The sequence below is a fragment of the Falco punctatus genome (genome assembly GCF_963210335.1).
Source record: "Falco punctatus genome assembly, chromosome: 17".
NCBI lineage: Eukaryota > Metazoa > Chordata > Aves > Falconiformes > Falconidae > Falco > Falco punctatus.
In genome coordinates this window covers 6299699-6315861 of record NC_137597.1, presented here as the reverse complement: position 1 = coordinate 6315861, position 16163 = coordinate 6299699, and the positions used below count along the sequence as shown (strand labels likewise).

At 40.6% G+C, this 16163-nt stretch overlaps 1 protein-coding gene across 2 annotated transcripts; it reads right to left on the bottom strand.

Annotated features, from left to right (window-relative positions):
* Positions 1-2651: 2651 nt before the first annotated feature.
* LOC308054696 (membrane cofactor protein-like) lies at positions 2652-16059 on the bottom strand. Of its 2 annotated transcripts, XM_080367909.1 has the most exons (12): positions 15657-16059; positions 13867-14058; positions 13549-13645; positions 13027-13112; positions 12444-12650; positions 11473-11655; positions 10303-10491; positions 9511-9702; positions 9194-9220; positions 8418-8484; positions 6481-6586; positions 2652-4540 (listed from the first exon to the last, which is right to left on the bottom strand). In XM_080367909.1, the coding sequence occupies exons 1-11, from the start codon at positions 16042-16044 to the stop codon at positions 6496-6498; spliced, it is 1719 nt and encodes a 572-aa protein (XP_080224035.1). In that variant the 5' UTR covers positions 16045-16059; the 3' UTR covers positions 2652-4540; positions 6481-6495. The 2 variants fall into 2 exon arrangements, with proteins under 2 accessions (XP_080224035.1, XP_080224036.1); XM_080367910.1 differs by lacking the exon at positions 6481-6586.
* Between the last annotated feature and the right edge of the window lie 104 nt (positions 16060-16163).

Here is a 16163-nt window from a genome sequence, read left to right as displayed (position 1 = left end):
CAGTATTTCATTTCTCCTACACCAGCCTCAACTACTCACTAGATGCCAAAAAAACAAGCGTCAATAAAGTAACTAACCCAAAGTTAACTGTCTTACTTTCTAATAAAATTAAATAAATGAATTTTTCTCTAGGTACGGTGGAGATGAAGGATTTTCTCTCTCAGCCTGCAGCCATGCATGAGATGTGTCTTCCTCTGGAAGCTGGTTTCACATGGTGGCTTAGATTTTCCCACTTCGTATCTAGCACCATTTGAAATCAGTGTTCTAGGAGCAAGAATTACAACGTGGGAGGAGATCAAGCAGCTGCTAACTTCACAGATGGCCTCTACTCCTTAAACCAGCACTTTTCCCCATGCTTATTTTTTTCCCAGCCATCCACTTTGTAACATCATCTGATTTCTAGACACTTAAACAACCACTGTATACACCCTCTCAAGCTAGGGCCACAACAGGAACAGCTTCCTTCAAATGTATTTCTACTTAATAAACAATGGATATGAGTTAAAGTTGTCCAGAGTAAAGTGATCCAGAAGTTGCATGAAAACCAACATAGCACTTCTTGCATCAGGCACAGTACACTATACATTATACGGTCACTAGGCCCCTAATGTTTAATTTCCTAACTTAGAGCAAATGTCCACTCTGTACTTGGGGACTCTATCACCATAGAATTATCATTCCATAGCTCCCAGAGACTTGCTCTGCAAACACAGAATTTCCCTCCAACAATTTGATCTCAGCAGTTAAACACAAAAGTGCCTTCAACAATCATGATGATGTCACACTGGTACACACAGAATTCACTCCTTTTTCTAGAATTATTTTTTAATTTGTTTATTGTTGGTAACTTCTAGTGGTATTTCGGTAGACTTCTATACCCTTGCATCCAAGCCACTAAAATGAAGCTAAACTATTTTTTTGCTTGACCTCACTATTGTCAAACGTTATTATACACAGAAAAGACGATCGCTGTGCGGATGAAGCATTTGATCAGATCACTGAATAGTCGTCTTTAAAGAATGCATAGCTGTCATCTACGAGAGGATTCTTCTCTGAGCCAGGAAAATGTCTCTTACACAGGCTGACCGATTTCTCTTGGTGTTCAGAGTCTCAGTTTTTGTCTAGCACCATTTGAAATCGGTTATGATGTAGGGGGAAAAGCAACAGTAATGGAAAACTTCATTCCCCCGCTCCCCAAAGTCCTTATAAATAAACACCTTCAAAAGCACGATCTTGCTTCACAGACACGTATGGTATGCTTTTCTGTTCTCTGACCTGCAGTTACACCTACAGGCCGAACATCCTGCACAAAAGGAGGACAGTCAGCATCACGTTCAACTAGGAGGGATGCTTAAAGAGAAAGTGAAGCATCTCTTCAAACACGTAACTAAGATTCTTCAACTCAAACAAGCCAGGGCCCATGTGTGAGAGCACAGCCACCTAACCTTCTGACCAGTTCTATTCCATGTGCTATTTGTTTGCCTTAACCTGTTATTGACTCAGATATTTTTTTCTTTTTAAATAAAAATGTGTGCTGCTTGGTATTGGGCTCTGTCTCAGGTAGACAGATCACATGCTTCCCTGCTGGAACTTATCAAATTGCTGCAAGTCTCTTCATTTCAGCCCCCAGCTCCATTTCCACCATCCCATACGAACCGTCCTCAGAAGCAAGCATTTACACTGATTTTAAGCATAACACACGGAGAAGCTACCAACCACTGACACTTCACACTACTCAACGTAACATTGAACTAGGTAATGCCACATCTAAGCTGTTACTCCCTCTGTGAGGACATCACTTTTACCAGTAGATGGCAACAACAACTTTTTATTACATGCAGCCTTTTTCCTAGCACAAAGTTCATGTGTTCGTGACTCTTTAATTATCAGTTCCAGATTCTAAAATGAAATAATTCATGTGGGACTGAGCTTTAGAAAAATGGTGCAGAATTCATGACAATTAGGACAAACTGATTTGTAGCATTTAAGGCAAACTGCTGCCTATTCCCATCAATGCTGATCCCCAAACTTCACAGACTGTAAATCTGTGTAGTCTACATACTGTCATCATTTGCAGTCCACACCAATTCAGAGTATCACAACTGCAAATTAAAAAAAAAAAAAAAGCAAGCATATTAGTTATTTTTCTATTCCACCCTCTGAAAGGCTTCATTCTATAAGGCAGGTGACTCCACACATTTCTTTGCAAAGAAAATTAAGTACATTTTGAGTCGAATCTCATACAATTAAAAATAATCACATTCTACTTAACATGTTACTTAGAAACACCTAGGCTATGCTCCCTAAGGATTACATCTGTCACACACTGGACAAAACCGCCAGAACTCTCTGGGCTTTGCTCTTGACTTACAGCCACATGACAATCTGCCTCTCCTCCATCAAGTTTTTACCAAGTTCTTCAGGAGTGAACACTAAAATTTTGGAGGGTCTGGGAAGTTCTCTGCAATTCCAAAAGAACACCAAAACACATTCTCTACACTACCATTAAGTAAGTCTATGCACAAACTGCAAACTTCAATCTCAACAGTTGCCACCTAATGCAAGTTTGGGACGTGAAGAATCATCTTAAGAATAATGGGAAAAGAGCTGCTTACCACATGACGAATGAAAGACAAACACTTACTACTAAATAATTTAACATTTTTATTTGTAATATTACAAGTCATCACTGGTCTTTACATCCGGAAAAAAAATGTAAAAATAAAGCCAGTTTTTACAGTTATTTCACTTCAGCAGTAAGTGCGTTTCAGCATATTTTAAAACATTGAAGATGCCATACATAATCAAACTAGCTAATGACCAACACGCTCAATTCAGGATAGTATCACAGTGTTTACAAACAGTTATCAAACTAGGTATCGGCTAGGCAATGAACAGCAAGTCATTCTGCATAGCCAAAACCCCTTTTTCATAACGAGACACTATTATGCACTGTAACAATACAACCGCTGGGATTGTCCCAAAAAGCCCTATAACAGTTCTATGTTACTCAAACAATCTGATCACGCCAGGGGAGAGCAGTGCCAACCATCCACAGACAAGCAGGAATAGTTTAAATGCTGCCTCAGCCATCTGAAGTGAGGCAATTTGTTTTTTCTGAGAAAACTAGTTCTTACAAGCTGCCTGTATGTTGACAGCAAACTCAGAGATTCAGCAAGCCAAAACCTGTCCTAATTAAGCTTTTGGTTTTAATAAGGAATTAGAAGTAACGAGTATGCATTTAAAGTAACAGCAATCAATGCACATCTGAGTCTCCACTCATGGCAAACGCAGTGATGGGAGCTCCTGGAGTTCAGTCCTGACTAGAACACTTCCTGAAGCAAGCAGCTACCTCAAGAGTGATACATCTACTGCCACGGCCAGCATATCCAGTCCCGCAACTAAGCTGGTTTGGTCTTCCCTTAACGTGAAAAGGGAAGGGAGTCTGACGGGGAAAGGCTTCTGTTTCTCAACAGCTACCTGATGCTAAATCTAGCATTACAGAGCTAGATTTAGCATCATAGTCTGTATACAGAAATATTAAATGCTCTATGTGGAATATATATTTCAAGTGAAAAAGCGAAGAAGCTAGATCCACACAGCACCCTTTTCTTATCCTGAAAAGCAACAAATTATGTCCAAAACTGACATTAAGGCTCAATAAAAATCAAGTATCCTAAGGAACTTACACTGTGCTCCCAAAAGGAGATGGCTACCACTGATTTTTCCTTCTAATTAGGCACCTTCTGTCAATAGGCCAACAAATTCAAAAGACAGGGGATACCTTCGCTATAGAAACCTTCAGCCTTCCATTCCCACAAATCCACTGTAGTCCTTCTGGGACTATATCACAGAGCCAGAAATATATATGGCTTTTTTCCTTCTTAAAGGCAACAGAAAAGCTAAAAAACTCTGATTTAAAGGCACACTTTAATTCATTAGATATACAGAAACCAACTTTGGCAAACAAAGAGGTAGTATATAAAAGATCTAAACTGTGGTCGTTTCAAAAAGACATAGCCTTAAGTGGCACCAATCTCTTAAGGAAATTAATAATAAAACATTCCAGAATACAAGAGACAACAGAATAATTTATACTACCAGAACCACCAAAATGACCGAGAAGCACATTTGGATTTTAGTGAGCAAAACTAACACTGGATAGTCTTCTGTAAGGAAAGAAGTAGCACTGAAGGCAGCAGGCGGCAGCAGCTGGTACTATGACAGTGATACGTCCAGTACTCCCGCCGACACAGACACTCTTGCATGCTATAGGTATGTGACTTTAAAACCATTTCACATACACAGAAAAGACAAGTGGCCCGTAAAGAAAAGCAGATATATATTATTCTTACCCTACTCATCAGTAGTATAAGACACAGCACAAGATATTAATCTACAGAAACTCAATGCAAGTGCGATCATTTTCCATTTCTGATAGGTATATCCAACTGCAAAATTCCCTCCCACCCCAAAAAAAAGGTCATTTCATGCTTTACAGATCTTATATTCGGCAGTACATGGAGTGCTGTCACGTTTCCTACAAACAAAAAAACAAGTAAAATCAGAGATTTTACATTTAAATAGTTTTTACATTTATTCTGAAAGCACATCCTTAGTTTTATCATTAAATCAACAGGTAAAGTCATGAAACTAAATTGTTATTTGCCCTCTTTTTACTAAGCAACTGCTAGACTGAGGAGACACTTGCTTCATTTCATCCACTAGACTGTTAAGAATGACCCACAGAGTAGAAATGATCCATTTGGATCAAATGTTCTTCAAGTGCTGAACAGACCATGCCTGCATACTATCAAACACTGAAAACAGAACAGTTACAGGATTCCTAACTACCTTCCAGACGACATCAGTAGCATCCCTTATAATTCATTTTAAATACAGTATGTTTAGTACATATTTTATAACCAGAAGCTGAATATTAGTGAGAATTTTGATTTTTTTAGTCTGCTAAGAGCAAATTTACAATATTTAAACATATGAGGATTAGAATTCATAATTACATCCATATATATGTTCTCAAGTTCTTGAAAAACTCCTGTTTTGCTTTACAGGAAAAAAAAACACAACAAAAAAACAACCAACCACAAAAAAACCATACCCAAACTCTGCACTATTACTCTAAGGAGTCCTAGATACCATAAGAAAAACTCTGGGGTTAACAGTGTGTACGCATACCAGACCATGAATTTCTCTTACCATCATCATGTGCAGAAGGTAAAATGGGAGTTAACAATTCTATGTCTTGATTCCTTTTTTCTCTCCAAAAATAAACTAAACTAACCCAGAAAACTAATCCTATCTCAATTAGAAACACCTTACGTCAGAGACAAAGATGATATTCCTTAATCCGTGCATTATTTTGGAAGAAACTCCAAGCTTAATTTTCACATATACCATCTAAAACTTATGAAAAATAATGAAAAGTCACTCATTCTTTAAAAGTAAATAAAATCAAGCTATTTGAAAAGACCCTTGCATTGAGTTAGAATAAGAGACATAACATTTCGACCATAACCACCTCAGAATTTGTGCAACAGGGAAAAGCAACACAAATGAAAATACTAGTTCACAAAAGTATCTGTAGTGCAAACTCTTCACTGTTAAGGAAGTAACAACAAAATACTAACAAGGAACAATCAAAGTAAGCCGTCCTGTCTTAAATCTGTTTAACACAGCTTGAAGAGTCAGGTTTTTGAAAGAGCTAATTTGACCCTACACAAGTGCAGGAGCAATCATAACCATCATTGAATGCATCTGACTGCTGGACTAAGCACTAGTTTACAATATAGGAGAGGACATCAGTTCTAAACAAGCAACTACATTTTTACCCTTTTTAGGGCTACAGAACTCTGAATTTGTAAAAGAAATCACCTTGTCATAAAAAAGTTTTTTTTAAAAAAACAGACCTTGTTTGCACCTTTATTTATTTCTAGAAAGCTGAAAACCTAGATGAACCAGTAATTGTGAGAGCCATGTAATCTGGTTTTCTCTGAAGGGATGCACACTACCTTTACAAATTCTAGTGTCCGTGTAATGCAGCGAAGCTGGTTTCCAGCTCCAACAGTCTTCTAATTATAGGGAATTGTATTATTAACTAACAAAAGTAACACACCACTGGAATCCATTTCACATTACTGAAACAGGTGCAAACATTCTGCTGAGCGTGTATATATAGTTTCTATCTTACAGAAAAATAGGACACTCATTCTTTAAAGACAACCCAAAAGAAAGATACGTGATATGCAATCACTGGAAGCTATCATTTACAATACTGAATGATAATTCTTTATGTAATATACCCTATTCACCCCAAATGAATGAACAGTTATTATAGTCTTTCCTATAGGAAACAGGTTCACAGCTAGATTCCACACTTCTGAAATTCTAGGTAAACCATAAAAAAAAAAGACGACACTTAAGTTTCATTGCAAAAGTCCAAATTAAGTGGAAAGTGTATACCTTTTTAAGATTCAATTAATTCATTTGTGCGGTTTCTTCCATCTCAGCTGGTACATTAGTTTTTAAAATACATGTTTCCTTGCAATTCTCATCAACTGTATATGAGCTGAACAGCAGAAGGGGAAAAAGGTCTAATTGAATGTCCTATAAAACTGGCAGATTAAACACACAAGGAGGAGAGGGCAAGCAAAGATTTTTGTTGTAATTTGAAGACAACAACCCAGCAGGTATGAGGTACTGGAAGCACAGCAGTTGTTACAAAGGCTCAGCTACATCAAGAACCCAGAAAACTAAACAGGAAGATCTAGGCCTTAAAAGGAGATTAGGTAAGGGTTTTCAGATAAGAAAGAGGTTTAACAGTCAGATAGATGGCCACAGTGAAGAAGCTTAAGGAAAGCATTGGGCACAGTAAGATGTTTCATGCTGTAAAATTTTGAGGAATATAACATTCTTCGAATTTTGATGATGTTGATTTAGATCCCTCCTCCTTTCTACATCCTGAGAAATCCCTCCACAGAGGAAGGCAGAAAGTGCTACCCTAATACCATAACTCCCATGTACACTTACTTGGCCATCCAGGTTGCAGATTATCCAAATCATAGATGAAAAGCAATTGCACAAAAGCATTAAAATTGCTCAGCAACACACAGGTACACAGCCACTCTGCTTACAGGGCCACTCCAGCCCTTGTAATGATACTGTACTGTATGTGGAAGACACTAAGGCTAGAACCTAACTGGACATAAGCTAGCTTCTCCCAAGTAATACTGCATATACTTCATCACAAGTAAGAACTGCAGGAATATTTCCTCCAATCTACTTCATTTAAAGCACCCTTTTCTTTCCTTCACGTACCCTAGATATCTTTTAACAAAATCTGCTGGAATTCAGTTAGTTGACATGCCTATCATAACATTCCGTATGTACCACATAACTGGCTCTGAATTTTCAGTATTTTGTGTTACAAACTATTTCTCCAACAAAATGGGCTTTTTTCAAGAAGGTAAAACAAGACATTACTGTAAGAAGCAACGCACAGAGGCATTTAAGTCTCCTGTCAACCCTCCATGAAAAAACATACATACAATCAGTTATTTTCAAGATAAAAGTTCAAAAGGCCCTGTATGTCTCATTAAAAACAGAAGAGCACTAGCACTTATACATCTAGTATTTTACAGTTGGTACTGCAAGTCTTTAACAGAGGGACACCAATCATTGCTGCTGAAGTAGGAAAAAACCTGAAGTAGATCCACACATTAAACATTCTAGTAGCAAAGCTGACTACATGCTTTTTTAAACAGCACAGGAGCACCAGTCTGGGCCACACCTTTTTTTTCCCCACATTTTCCTTGTAACTAAACCCGTATTATTTTATTCAAGGTGCTTCTGGGCCAAAACACAGCAGTTCCCCAGTTACACTCCACTACCATCGGTACATCTTAAGGAGAAGAGAGGAAGCTGTTTCGTCCACCTCCAAGGTTTCCAATTCATGTAAACCACTCCAGCTCCTAAAGCCTGTGAGATCTAGTGATGCCAGAGGGTATCCAAGCAATAAAATACCACCAGCCCACACAAGCCAATACTACCACTGGTTTTAAGAGCTAAACTGACATGTTTTAGATCAGATGCAAACAATACTTTGCTCAGCAAGTGTTACCTATGCCAAATACAAGCTTAGGAACAGGGGTTTTCCTTCCCTGACATTAGTGCAAGTGGTAATTAGTTTATCTAAATAGCAGATACAAAAACAAAGTCAAATACATTGTTAGGCACTTTAGCTTCCCATCAGCTGCTGGGATAAGCTCATACACACTCATCAGGCGTTTGAAAAAGAAAGGGCAGATAAAGCTCAAGAAATTTACATACGTGTTAGCACCGCTTTTGCTTAGTCATATAGCAATTTGCAATAATAATAATAAAAAAGTAGGCTTACTCACCCATTTTGTGAAAAGAATTTCTTATAGACCCAGAAGGCTGCCAGGAACACCACAATTGCCACAATCACTTTAGAAAGAATTAAAGAAAGCCTTAGAGTGATAAAGATCATCTCTAGCTCACAAAAAAAGTCTCAATTTTTTTTAGCAGAAATAGCACTGTCTTCACCCACAATCCTATACAACCCTTCCTCCCCCCTGCCAAAAAGCCCTTAAAATTTGCATGGCTTATTTCACAAATATGTGAATTTCACAAATTTCACAAATATGTATTTACTCAAGACTCTTCAAGACAGTTCAGCCCAAGTGACCCATCAAGATGGCGAAACCCCACCAGCTCAGTAACATCAAAACAGGTATCTTAACAACCTAACGTAACTTTTCACAAGTTTTTAAGGAAGTGGTAGGCTTACACAACTGAGTAACAAATGGAAGGACAGAAGATGGACTTTTGTTCACTGACACAGTTATTTATTCATGCTTCCAGTACACCCAAGCTCTGAAGAGTTTATGTAACTAAGTTGTGGATGACTGCCTTTGAAATCCAATGCTTCACATACATGCAAAAATACACATTTTACGTTAAATTAATCTATAATTGCTAAATAATCTTTTCTTGAACTATGCAGCTTTAGAAGTAGACAAGCATTTTTAAAAAAACCCAAGACTCCAAAACTGTGATATATTACGGCAGTCACAGGTGATGACCAGAATATCAATTCCACGTAAAAAACAAACAACCCATATTGTATCTTGTTCAGGTTTTGTAAGATACTTACCACAGATGATGGCCACAATATATGCACCTAAAACAGAGTGAATCAGTATCATAAGAGGAACACATCTGCTTCTTATTCAAACATTGTAAAGATATTCACAAAGCTATTTCAAACAAATCAAGCACTTCTGCCATTGCAGCATTCCAGTTTATATCATAACATTTGTTTAACTTAAAATATTCCTATTTTTCTTATATCAAAATAATGAAGGAAGTTTGCATTAGATTATTTCTCCTGAATATGAAAGAACATCCCCAAGTAAAGCTCCTGTCACATGTATTTTCATTCTAGTGGAAGTTCTTGCAGTTCATACTTACTTAACTGGCAAGTTGGCACTCCAGGAATCCATTGGTTTTCTCCCTTATACTCAATACGAGCTTCACCATGTAACGTGTAGCCTGCATAACATTCAATCGTAATAACATCCCCAACAGAATACGAAGGTTTTTGTCCATCAATTACTCTACCATAACCAATGTATGGAGTGACACCAGAACTTTTAGGCCCACCTGGAAAGAGAGGGAGGAAAAAGAATAAAGAAAAAGAAATAAAGTCCAAGAACAGAGCTGGTATGTGAAACAGATTCAAGAAGTCACCGTCAAAAAGTTCCCACATTTGCATAAATATCAAGCTCAGTCAATCTTGAAGACAAAGGCTTCCTGCTTCCTACAGGCTGCAGATACTTCTGCTGATGGACATGCTTCAGACACATTAACAGAAATACAAGTCTCCACTTTGTTAGGACAAACAGCTGTAATGAACACCCCTGTATCACAACAAGTGATCACATGGTGCAAAGCGAGGCAACAATAAAGTCTGCCATCATCAAAGGAAAAATCTTCAGAAAACACTCCCAGAGCAGACTCTTCACACTGGCTTTTGAACTTTATCAATTTCCACAAACAAAACAAAAGACCGAGCAAGTATGCCAGCTTTGCTGAACACTTCCATGAGTTGCTGAAACTCTACGCCACGACACTCATAACCCTACTAACGTAACCTGTCAGTGCCCTGCTGACAGACCTCTGACTTTCAGGGTCTGCATGTGACTAAGACATTTGGAACTTGTCACTCTGCCCTTGATTTTACCAATTATGAGTTTTACTCACACATGCAGTTTTGTGAAGAACTCCACGTATTCTGGCCTTGACAAGTTACTGTCATCTCTTCAGTGCCATCGGGAAAAGCACAGTCAGCACTGCACTTTATGCGAACAGACTCTCCTCTTTCATATACAGACTTCGCTGGGACCACTGCTCCATGCGTGATCTTTGGGGCTTCACACATACTTCGAGTAACTAATGCATGAATTCAAATGTAAGTTTAGTGATAATAAACTTAAAATATTTCCTAATTCATTAACTCATTCCACAAATACACATTGCCTTTGTATGAGAAATACAGATCAGCACATTTGAATAGTTTAACTTTACCACAGTTTTAAGTATAAATGCTTCCTTTAGATGATTTTAAAAGAAACATCACTGCAGGTATTCCCTAAAGTAGTATGATCTTATGATGTTGTAGCTAAGGAATTCGTATTTGTTGGTTAATATAAGCTCTAGAATCATTTCCAGATGCCTTATCAAACTCAGTCATTATGGAACACCCAAACATACTCTTTGCAGAAGCGCTTCTCATTCCAGGGACCTCATCATTAGAGTATGCATGTAAAAAGTTTTTTCACTACTCTGCAACAACATTCCTTCTCCCTCTGGCACAAAGAGGAAGAAGAAAGGTTACAGAACAATGCCCGCAATGTCCCCAGCCTTGCAAATTAGTCCAGACTTGGTAATTTGCCTGGTCAAGATCTAACAACCTACTACAGCTCCTACTTTCCAGGCACCTTGTATGGTGTGAAGAGCTGCATAAGAGAACACAGACACATAATGATTTTGATTACTCTAGAAGGATGCTGTGGCTTTCCTCATTGGGCATACTCCTAGTTCTATCAGAATTCAGAAACACATATTTTCTCCTCTATTTACACATGAAATCACTAGAACAAAGACCATGGTGCTATTATCATGCAGTGTTACCACAGCATGTCCACGCCATAACTTCTATACGTATGCCTGTAACTTAACTCCGAAGAGGTTCTGGATGAGAGTGAGTTAAGTCACTCAAACACCTGACACGGTTGCCCACAGAGGAGGCTCCATGTCAACTTCCTTAGCTTCTGATTTGCAACTACAGTGTTATGATCTTAAGTTTTAGCTAAAACAGACTTACAACATTCTCAACATATAAAAATGTTGGATTCTTATGTAAAGACTTACTTTTCTCACAAGTTGGTTGTGGAGGAGACCAGGTGCTATTTTCTTCACAGGTAATTATCTTCTCTCCGATCATGAAATAGCCTGGATCACACTCAAACATAACTGAGTCCCCATAGCTATAGGAAGGTCCAAATCCAGATGTTTTTTTGCCATTTGCAACTCTTGGGTTCTCACATTTGACCACTGAAACAGGTAAAAGAAAAACAGCTTTAAGACATTTGTTAACAGTATCTTTGCAACAGACACAGCATCCTTTTACTGCTCCTAAGTCTCCTTATCTAATTCCTCAAATTGTTTGGAGGGGCTTTGTAAAAAAGGTTATTCTCTTGAATGTGGAGAAAGTCCTTGGTTTAAGCTATTGAGTTGTAATGGTACACAGTCAAATAAGAAATTATAGTAATAATGATATAATCACTCTCCACTTCCAAAAGACAATACTCCTGTGCAGCGGCAGAATTTCAGAAAACAAAGTGACGCTGATTAGGGTTCAAACGACAACATGCAAGCATCTGGCATTCCTCCCTATGTCTGCAAAGCAAGGCTTTATGCTTGCTGGGCTTTGCTTTTCTTTCTGTGCTTGCATAGCTGTGTTCAGAAAAAGAGTTCTTCCTTACTTTCTTACTATTTGTAATCTACTTCTCAAATTCTTGCTCTTTACACAATTTTTCTTCAGCTACCCAGGCTTTATGGTCTCTCAGTTCCTTCACTTTGTCCTTGTCACTTCCAACAGCAGTCATACATATACTTTAAAGTTTTAACCTATATTTAAGTCATATTCTGTGTCATAATCAATCAATCAATCCCCACAATGCAGTTATCACCACTGGAACTACATCAAATGTAGTACCAGAGGATTGTGTTTCTTTTCTACAGGAAAGTCCACTCCCCCCTCTGCCTTCCAAAAAAGGAACAGATACTGAAGTTTTGGAGTCACATAGGCTATAATAAAGTATATTAAAAATCCCAACAACCTTTACACTGCGGAGGTGGTCCACTCCAAACTCCATTTGACTGTGCATTGTATGTGCAGAAAATAGTACTTGGTCCAATCAGTGAGAAGGGATCTGTGCCTTTTGGTACATCATCACATGTATAGGTTACTGATGTTTGATAAGCATAGCCAGCTGCTTCAGTGTAACGCCCATTGGCTATGCTTGGAGGTGGTTCACAAGGAATTCCTAGAAATAAATCACACAAATTAGTCAACAGAATTGTGCTGTTACCTTGTTCACCTCAGAAATAGCGAGCCTTGATTTTCAAGTAATTTCATTTAAATCCAACACATAGCTATTTCTAAGACAAGCTACAGTTACAGATGAGAGTTAGGGATGGTCATTTATTATAGGGAGTCTCAGTTTCAAGAAGAGGTTGACTTTAACTAATATGAGCTAATTCGCACAATAACAGGTATTTTTCAGGGGTCATTCCTCAGGTACTTCCCAAGTAGTTCAAATAAATAACCATTTCCTGTACTGGAAGGTTTATGGCATAGCTGTTTTCAAATGAACTAGCACCATCTGAACACAACCTTACACATGGTAGTAACTTACTTACTTTCACAGAAAGGAAGATCTCTATTCCAGTCAACACCATTATCCTTAATCACACAGGAAATCTCATCAGTTCCACGTAATCGGAATCTAGACAGGTAAAAATTTTTGAAGAGGTGAAACTTAAGAAGTCTCTCATTTCTCCAACACCTACAAACTTTGTTTACAGCTTTTGACACACAGCCAAGAGGGTCATTATTCAATACAATACTGAAGTGTGATTAATACATATATTTATTCCCTCCATCACAGGAGCATTAAAAGAAGTCATCAGAGGTAATACTCTAGTTTTCGCTCTGCAGAATCTCACTAAAAAGCTTAAGCCTTGGTTGATGCAAACAGCAAGCAGAACCCAGGAATCAATCAAATTTAGCTGCCATTTCATTTGCTCCAGGTGGAATCCAGGAGACATTTCAAGTCGGAACTGGAATGGAACCCACATAAGAAAATTTGCATTTGGTTCAAATCTGGTCTAAACACACACACAAAAAAAAAAAGGATTCATTAACTTCATCAAAATACTTACCCTCCTTCACAAGAAAAAGTAGCTTTTGATCCAAATGTAAGATCCGTCACATTAATAAAACCATGTTCTAAATCTCCTGGATGCTGACACTTTCTCTCTAGGGTGGGGGTGGGGGTAGGTGGGGGAGAAAAAAAAAGAAAAAATCCGCATCTTTGCAGTTATATACAAAGACTAAGTCTTTGGTATATACTGCTCTTACCATCAGCAGCATTTTTCAAGCTTTGTTTAGATACTACAGAATACTAATTCTCACTTGGAAAACAACTAAAACTGTAAAATTTCAAAGAGAAAAAGCAAAAGAGCTCACGTACACATTACCTGTACAGAACTGCTCTATGGGTGACCACTGTAAGTCTTCACCACACGTACGAGTTGGTGATTTTCTGGGGATTCGTATATACCCTGGCCGGCAAGTGTAAGACACCTCGGTTCCAACAGTGAAGCTCTTCATTGTGTTGAAAGGCTCCTGGAGCTCAGCATATGGCAGCCGATCTGGAGGCGCACAGGTGTCTGTCAGAGTAAGAGGAAAGAAAAAGCAATCCACAATGTTTTCAACAAGAAGAGATACAACGAGATACAACCAGGCCTAGTGGCAGAGAAGCCAGGGTAATTCAGTAGGTTTTAAGGACTCATCAGTATACCAACGAGGTGACATTCTTAACTTATATATTTAATTAGATTTCAATTTTTTAACTTATATTTTAATTGTATCCGATGTCCAACTCCACACTCATACAGGTTACTTAACCATCTGTTTCCTCAAGTTCTCCTTCAGCATTCTACCTGGACCACACATTTCCTTCCAGTTCATATTTTGTTTGCCTTACCCCTGGAGTTACACACATGATCCGTTCCCCGTATGCCCACCCGCAGGGAAACGCCTATGGAGCTCCCTGCAGGAAAACCCAGTCAGCCGCACTGGCGGGTTGATTCCCTTTCCTAAGGCAGGCAGATCGCCCAGCGGGGTTTAAAACCAGCTACACAACCTGCTCTGGGAGGCCCTGCTTCAGCAGGGGGTAGGACCAGTGATCTCCAGAGGTGCATTCCAACCCTGACCAGTCTGGGATCCTGGGATCCAACACTGAGCCACAGACCCAGGGACGTTCCGAGGGGCACTTTGTGCTGAAGACTTAAGACTCCTTGTAAGAAACTATGGACTAGGATATTGTTTATTAAGATTTATGTTAAGCATAATGTAAAGACTAGGCGCCAGATGTCCAGGATGCCTCTTGTGAAAGATAAGATAACCGCCAGATGTCCAGGATGCTGCTTGTAAAAGAGAAGATAACCGCCAGACAGAAACAAGACAGACAACCCCATATAAAGATATATGAGTAAGGGGTTAACACCTCCACTACTTCATGAACACGAAAGTAAAAAGTATAAAAAAGGACTGTTTAAACTGCTCAGGGCGGCAGCTGGCGGAGCGCAGACTCCCCTGCCGTCCAGCGCTGTCTTTGCTCATATTCTACTTGCTATAATTAATAAAATTTTAATGGGATTATGATCAATTGTGGTCTCAATTTATAACACTCCTCCATGCTAGAGGACTCAAAACACCACATTCAAGACCTTGCAATCCAAACGTCAGATCCACCCAGCCTGTGCAAGGCTTCACACGACAGAGCCCATCACCTCCTTCACGCTGCCAATTATCCCCCTTCCCCACCCATTCACGTTACTGTGTGCATTACAAATCGGTAGAGATTTACCAGACGTTTTCTTCACTACGGAAGAAATTTCGACCTCGGGGTCGGAACCAGCAGCTGCCAGCACGGAAGCCAGGACGCCTGTTCCCGCGACACCACCTTTCTCTCACCTTTTCGCCCCAAAACTGCAGGGCAGCCGCCCCGAGAGCTCGCTGGTTCCGCACCGCCGAAAGCCATTTCCCTCTCCCTCCCCACCGCCTCGCCGAGCGGCCGAGCAGGCCCGGGGCCCCCTCAGCACCCCCAGGGCCTCCTCAGCACCCCCGGGGCCCGAGCCCTCTTCTCGCTCCGGGCCGGGAGGCCGCGGGAGCTCGGCGTGCCCCACCAGCCCTTCATCTCACCCCCCGCACCGGCCGTTCCCCCGCCACGGCGGGCCGGGGGGAGCCAGCGCCCGCTCCTCACCCTGAGCCCGCGTTCCACCGAGCCACGGCAGCACCAGCACCAGCAGCAGGCCCGGGCGGCGCGGCGGCGCCATGACCGCGACGGCCCCAGCGGGAGCGCCCGCTCCGCGCCCCTCGCTCGGGCCACAGCGCAGACGCAGCGCGGGGCTGGGGCGCAGGCGCGGCCCGCCCCTTCCCTCCGCCGCGGTCGCCATGGCGGGGCCGCTCTGCCCGTCGGGAAGGGCGGGGTGGCGGTGGTGGGGCCGACGCCTCTTCCGCAGCCTTTGGCTTGAGGCTGGGTTTGCCTCTGCGCGGCGGAGGGGCCGGGGCGTGCGGGGGGGCCCCGGCCCTTTCCTGAGCAGAGCCCCCAGAGAGCCGCCCACAACGCCGGCAAAGAGGAAAATCTTCATGTTTAGTTGCCCAGATTAAACACATTTGAACGCCAACAAAGGCAAATTAAAAATACAGGCGCCTGTGTGCCTGCCCAGGACGAACAGCCGTGTGCAGGGCCGCTGCTTTGACAGGCAAT

What these genes read in the sequence shown, in the direction of transcription:
- LOC308054696 (XM_080367909.1), bottom strand. Translation starts at nt 16,044, where the DNA reads ATGAAGATTTTCCTCTTTGCCGGCGTTGTGGGCGGCTCTCTGGGGGCT. An exon ending in TTCTTCACAAAACTGCATGT is followed by an intron (nt 9,703 to 10,302) that starts GTGAGTAAAACT and finishes CTCTCTTTCCAG; the next exon opens with GTGGGCCTAAAAGTTCTGGT. An exon ending in AGTGCCAACTTGCCAGTTAA is followed by an intron (nt 9,221 to 9,510) that starts GTAAGTATGAAC and finishes ACTCTGTTTTAG; the next exon opens with GTGCATATATTGTGGCCATC.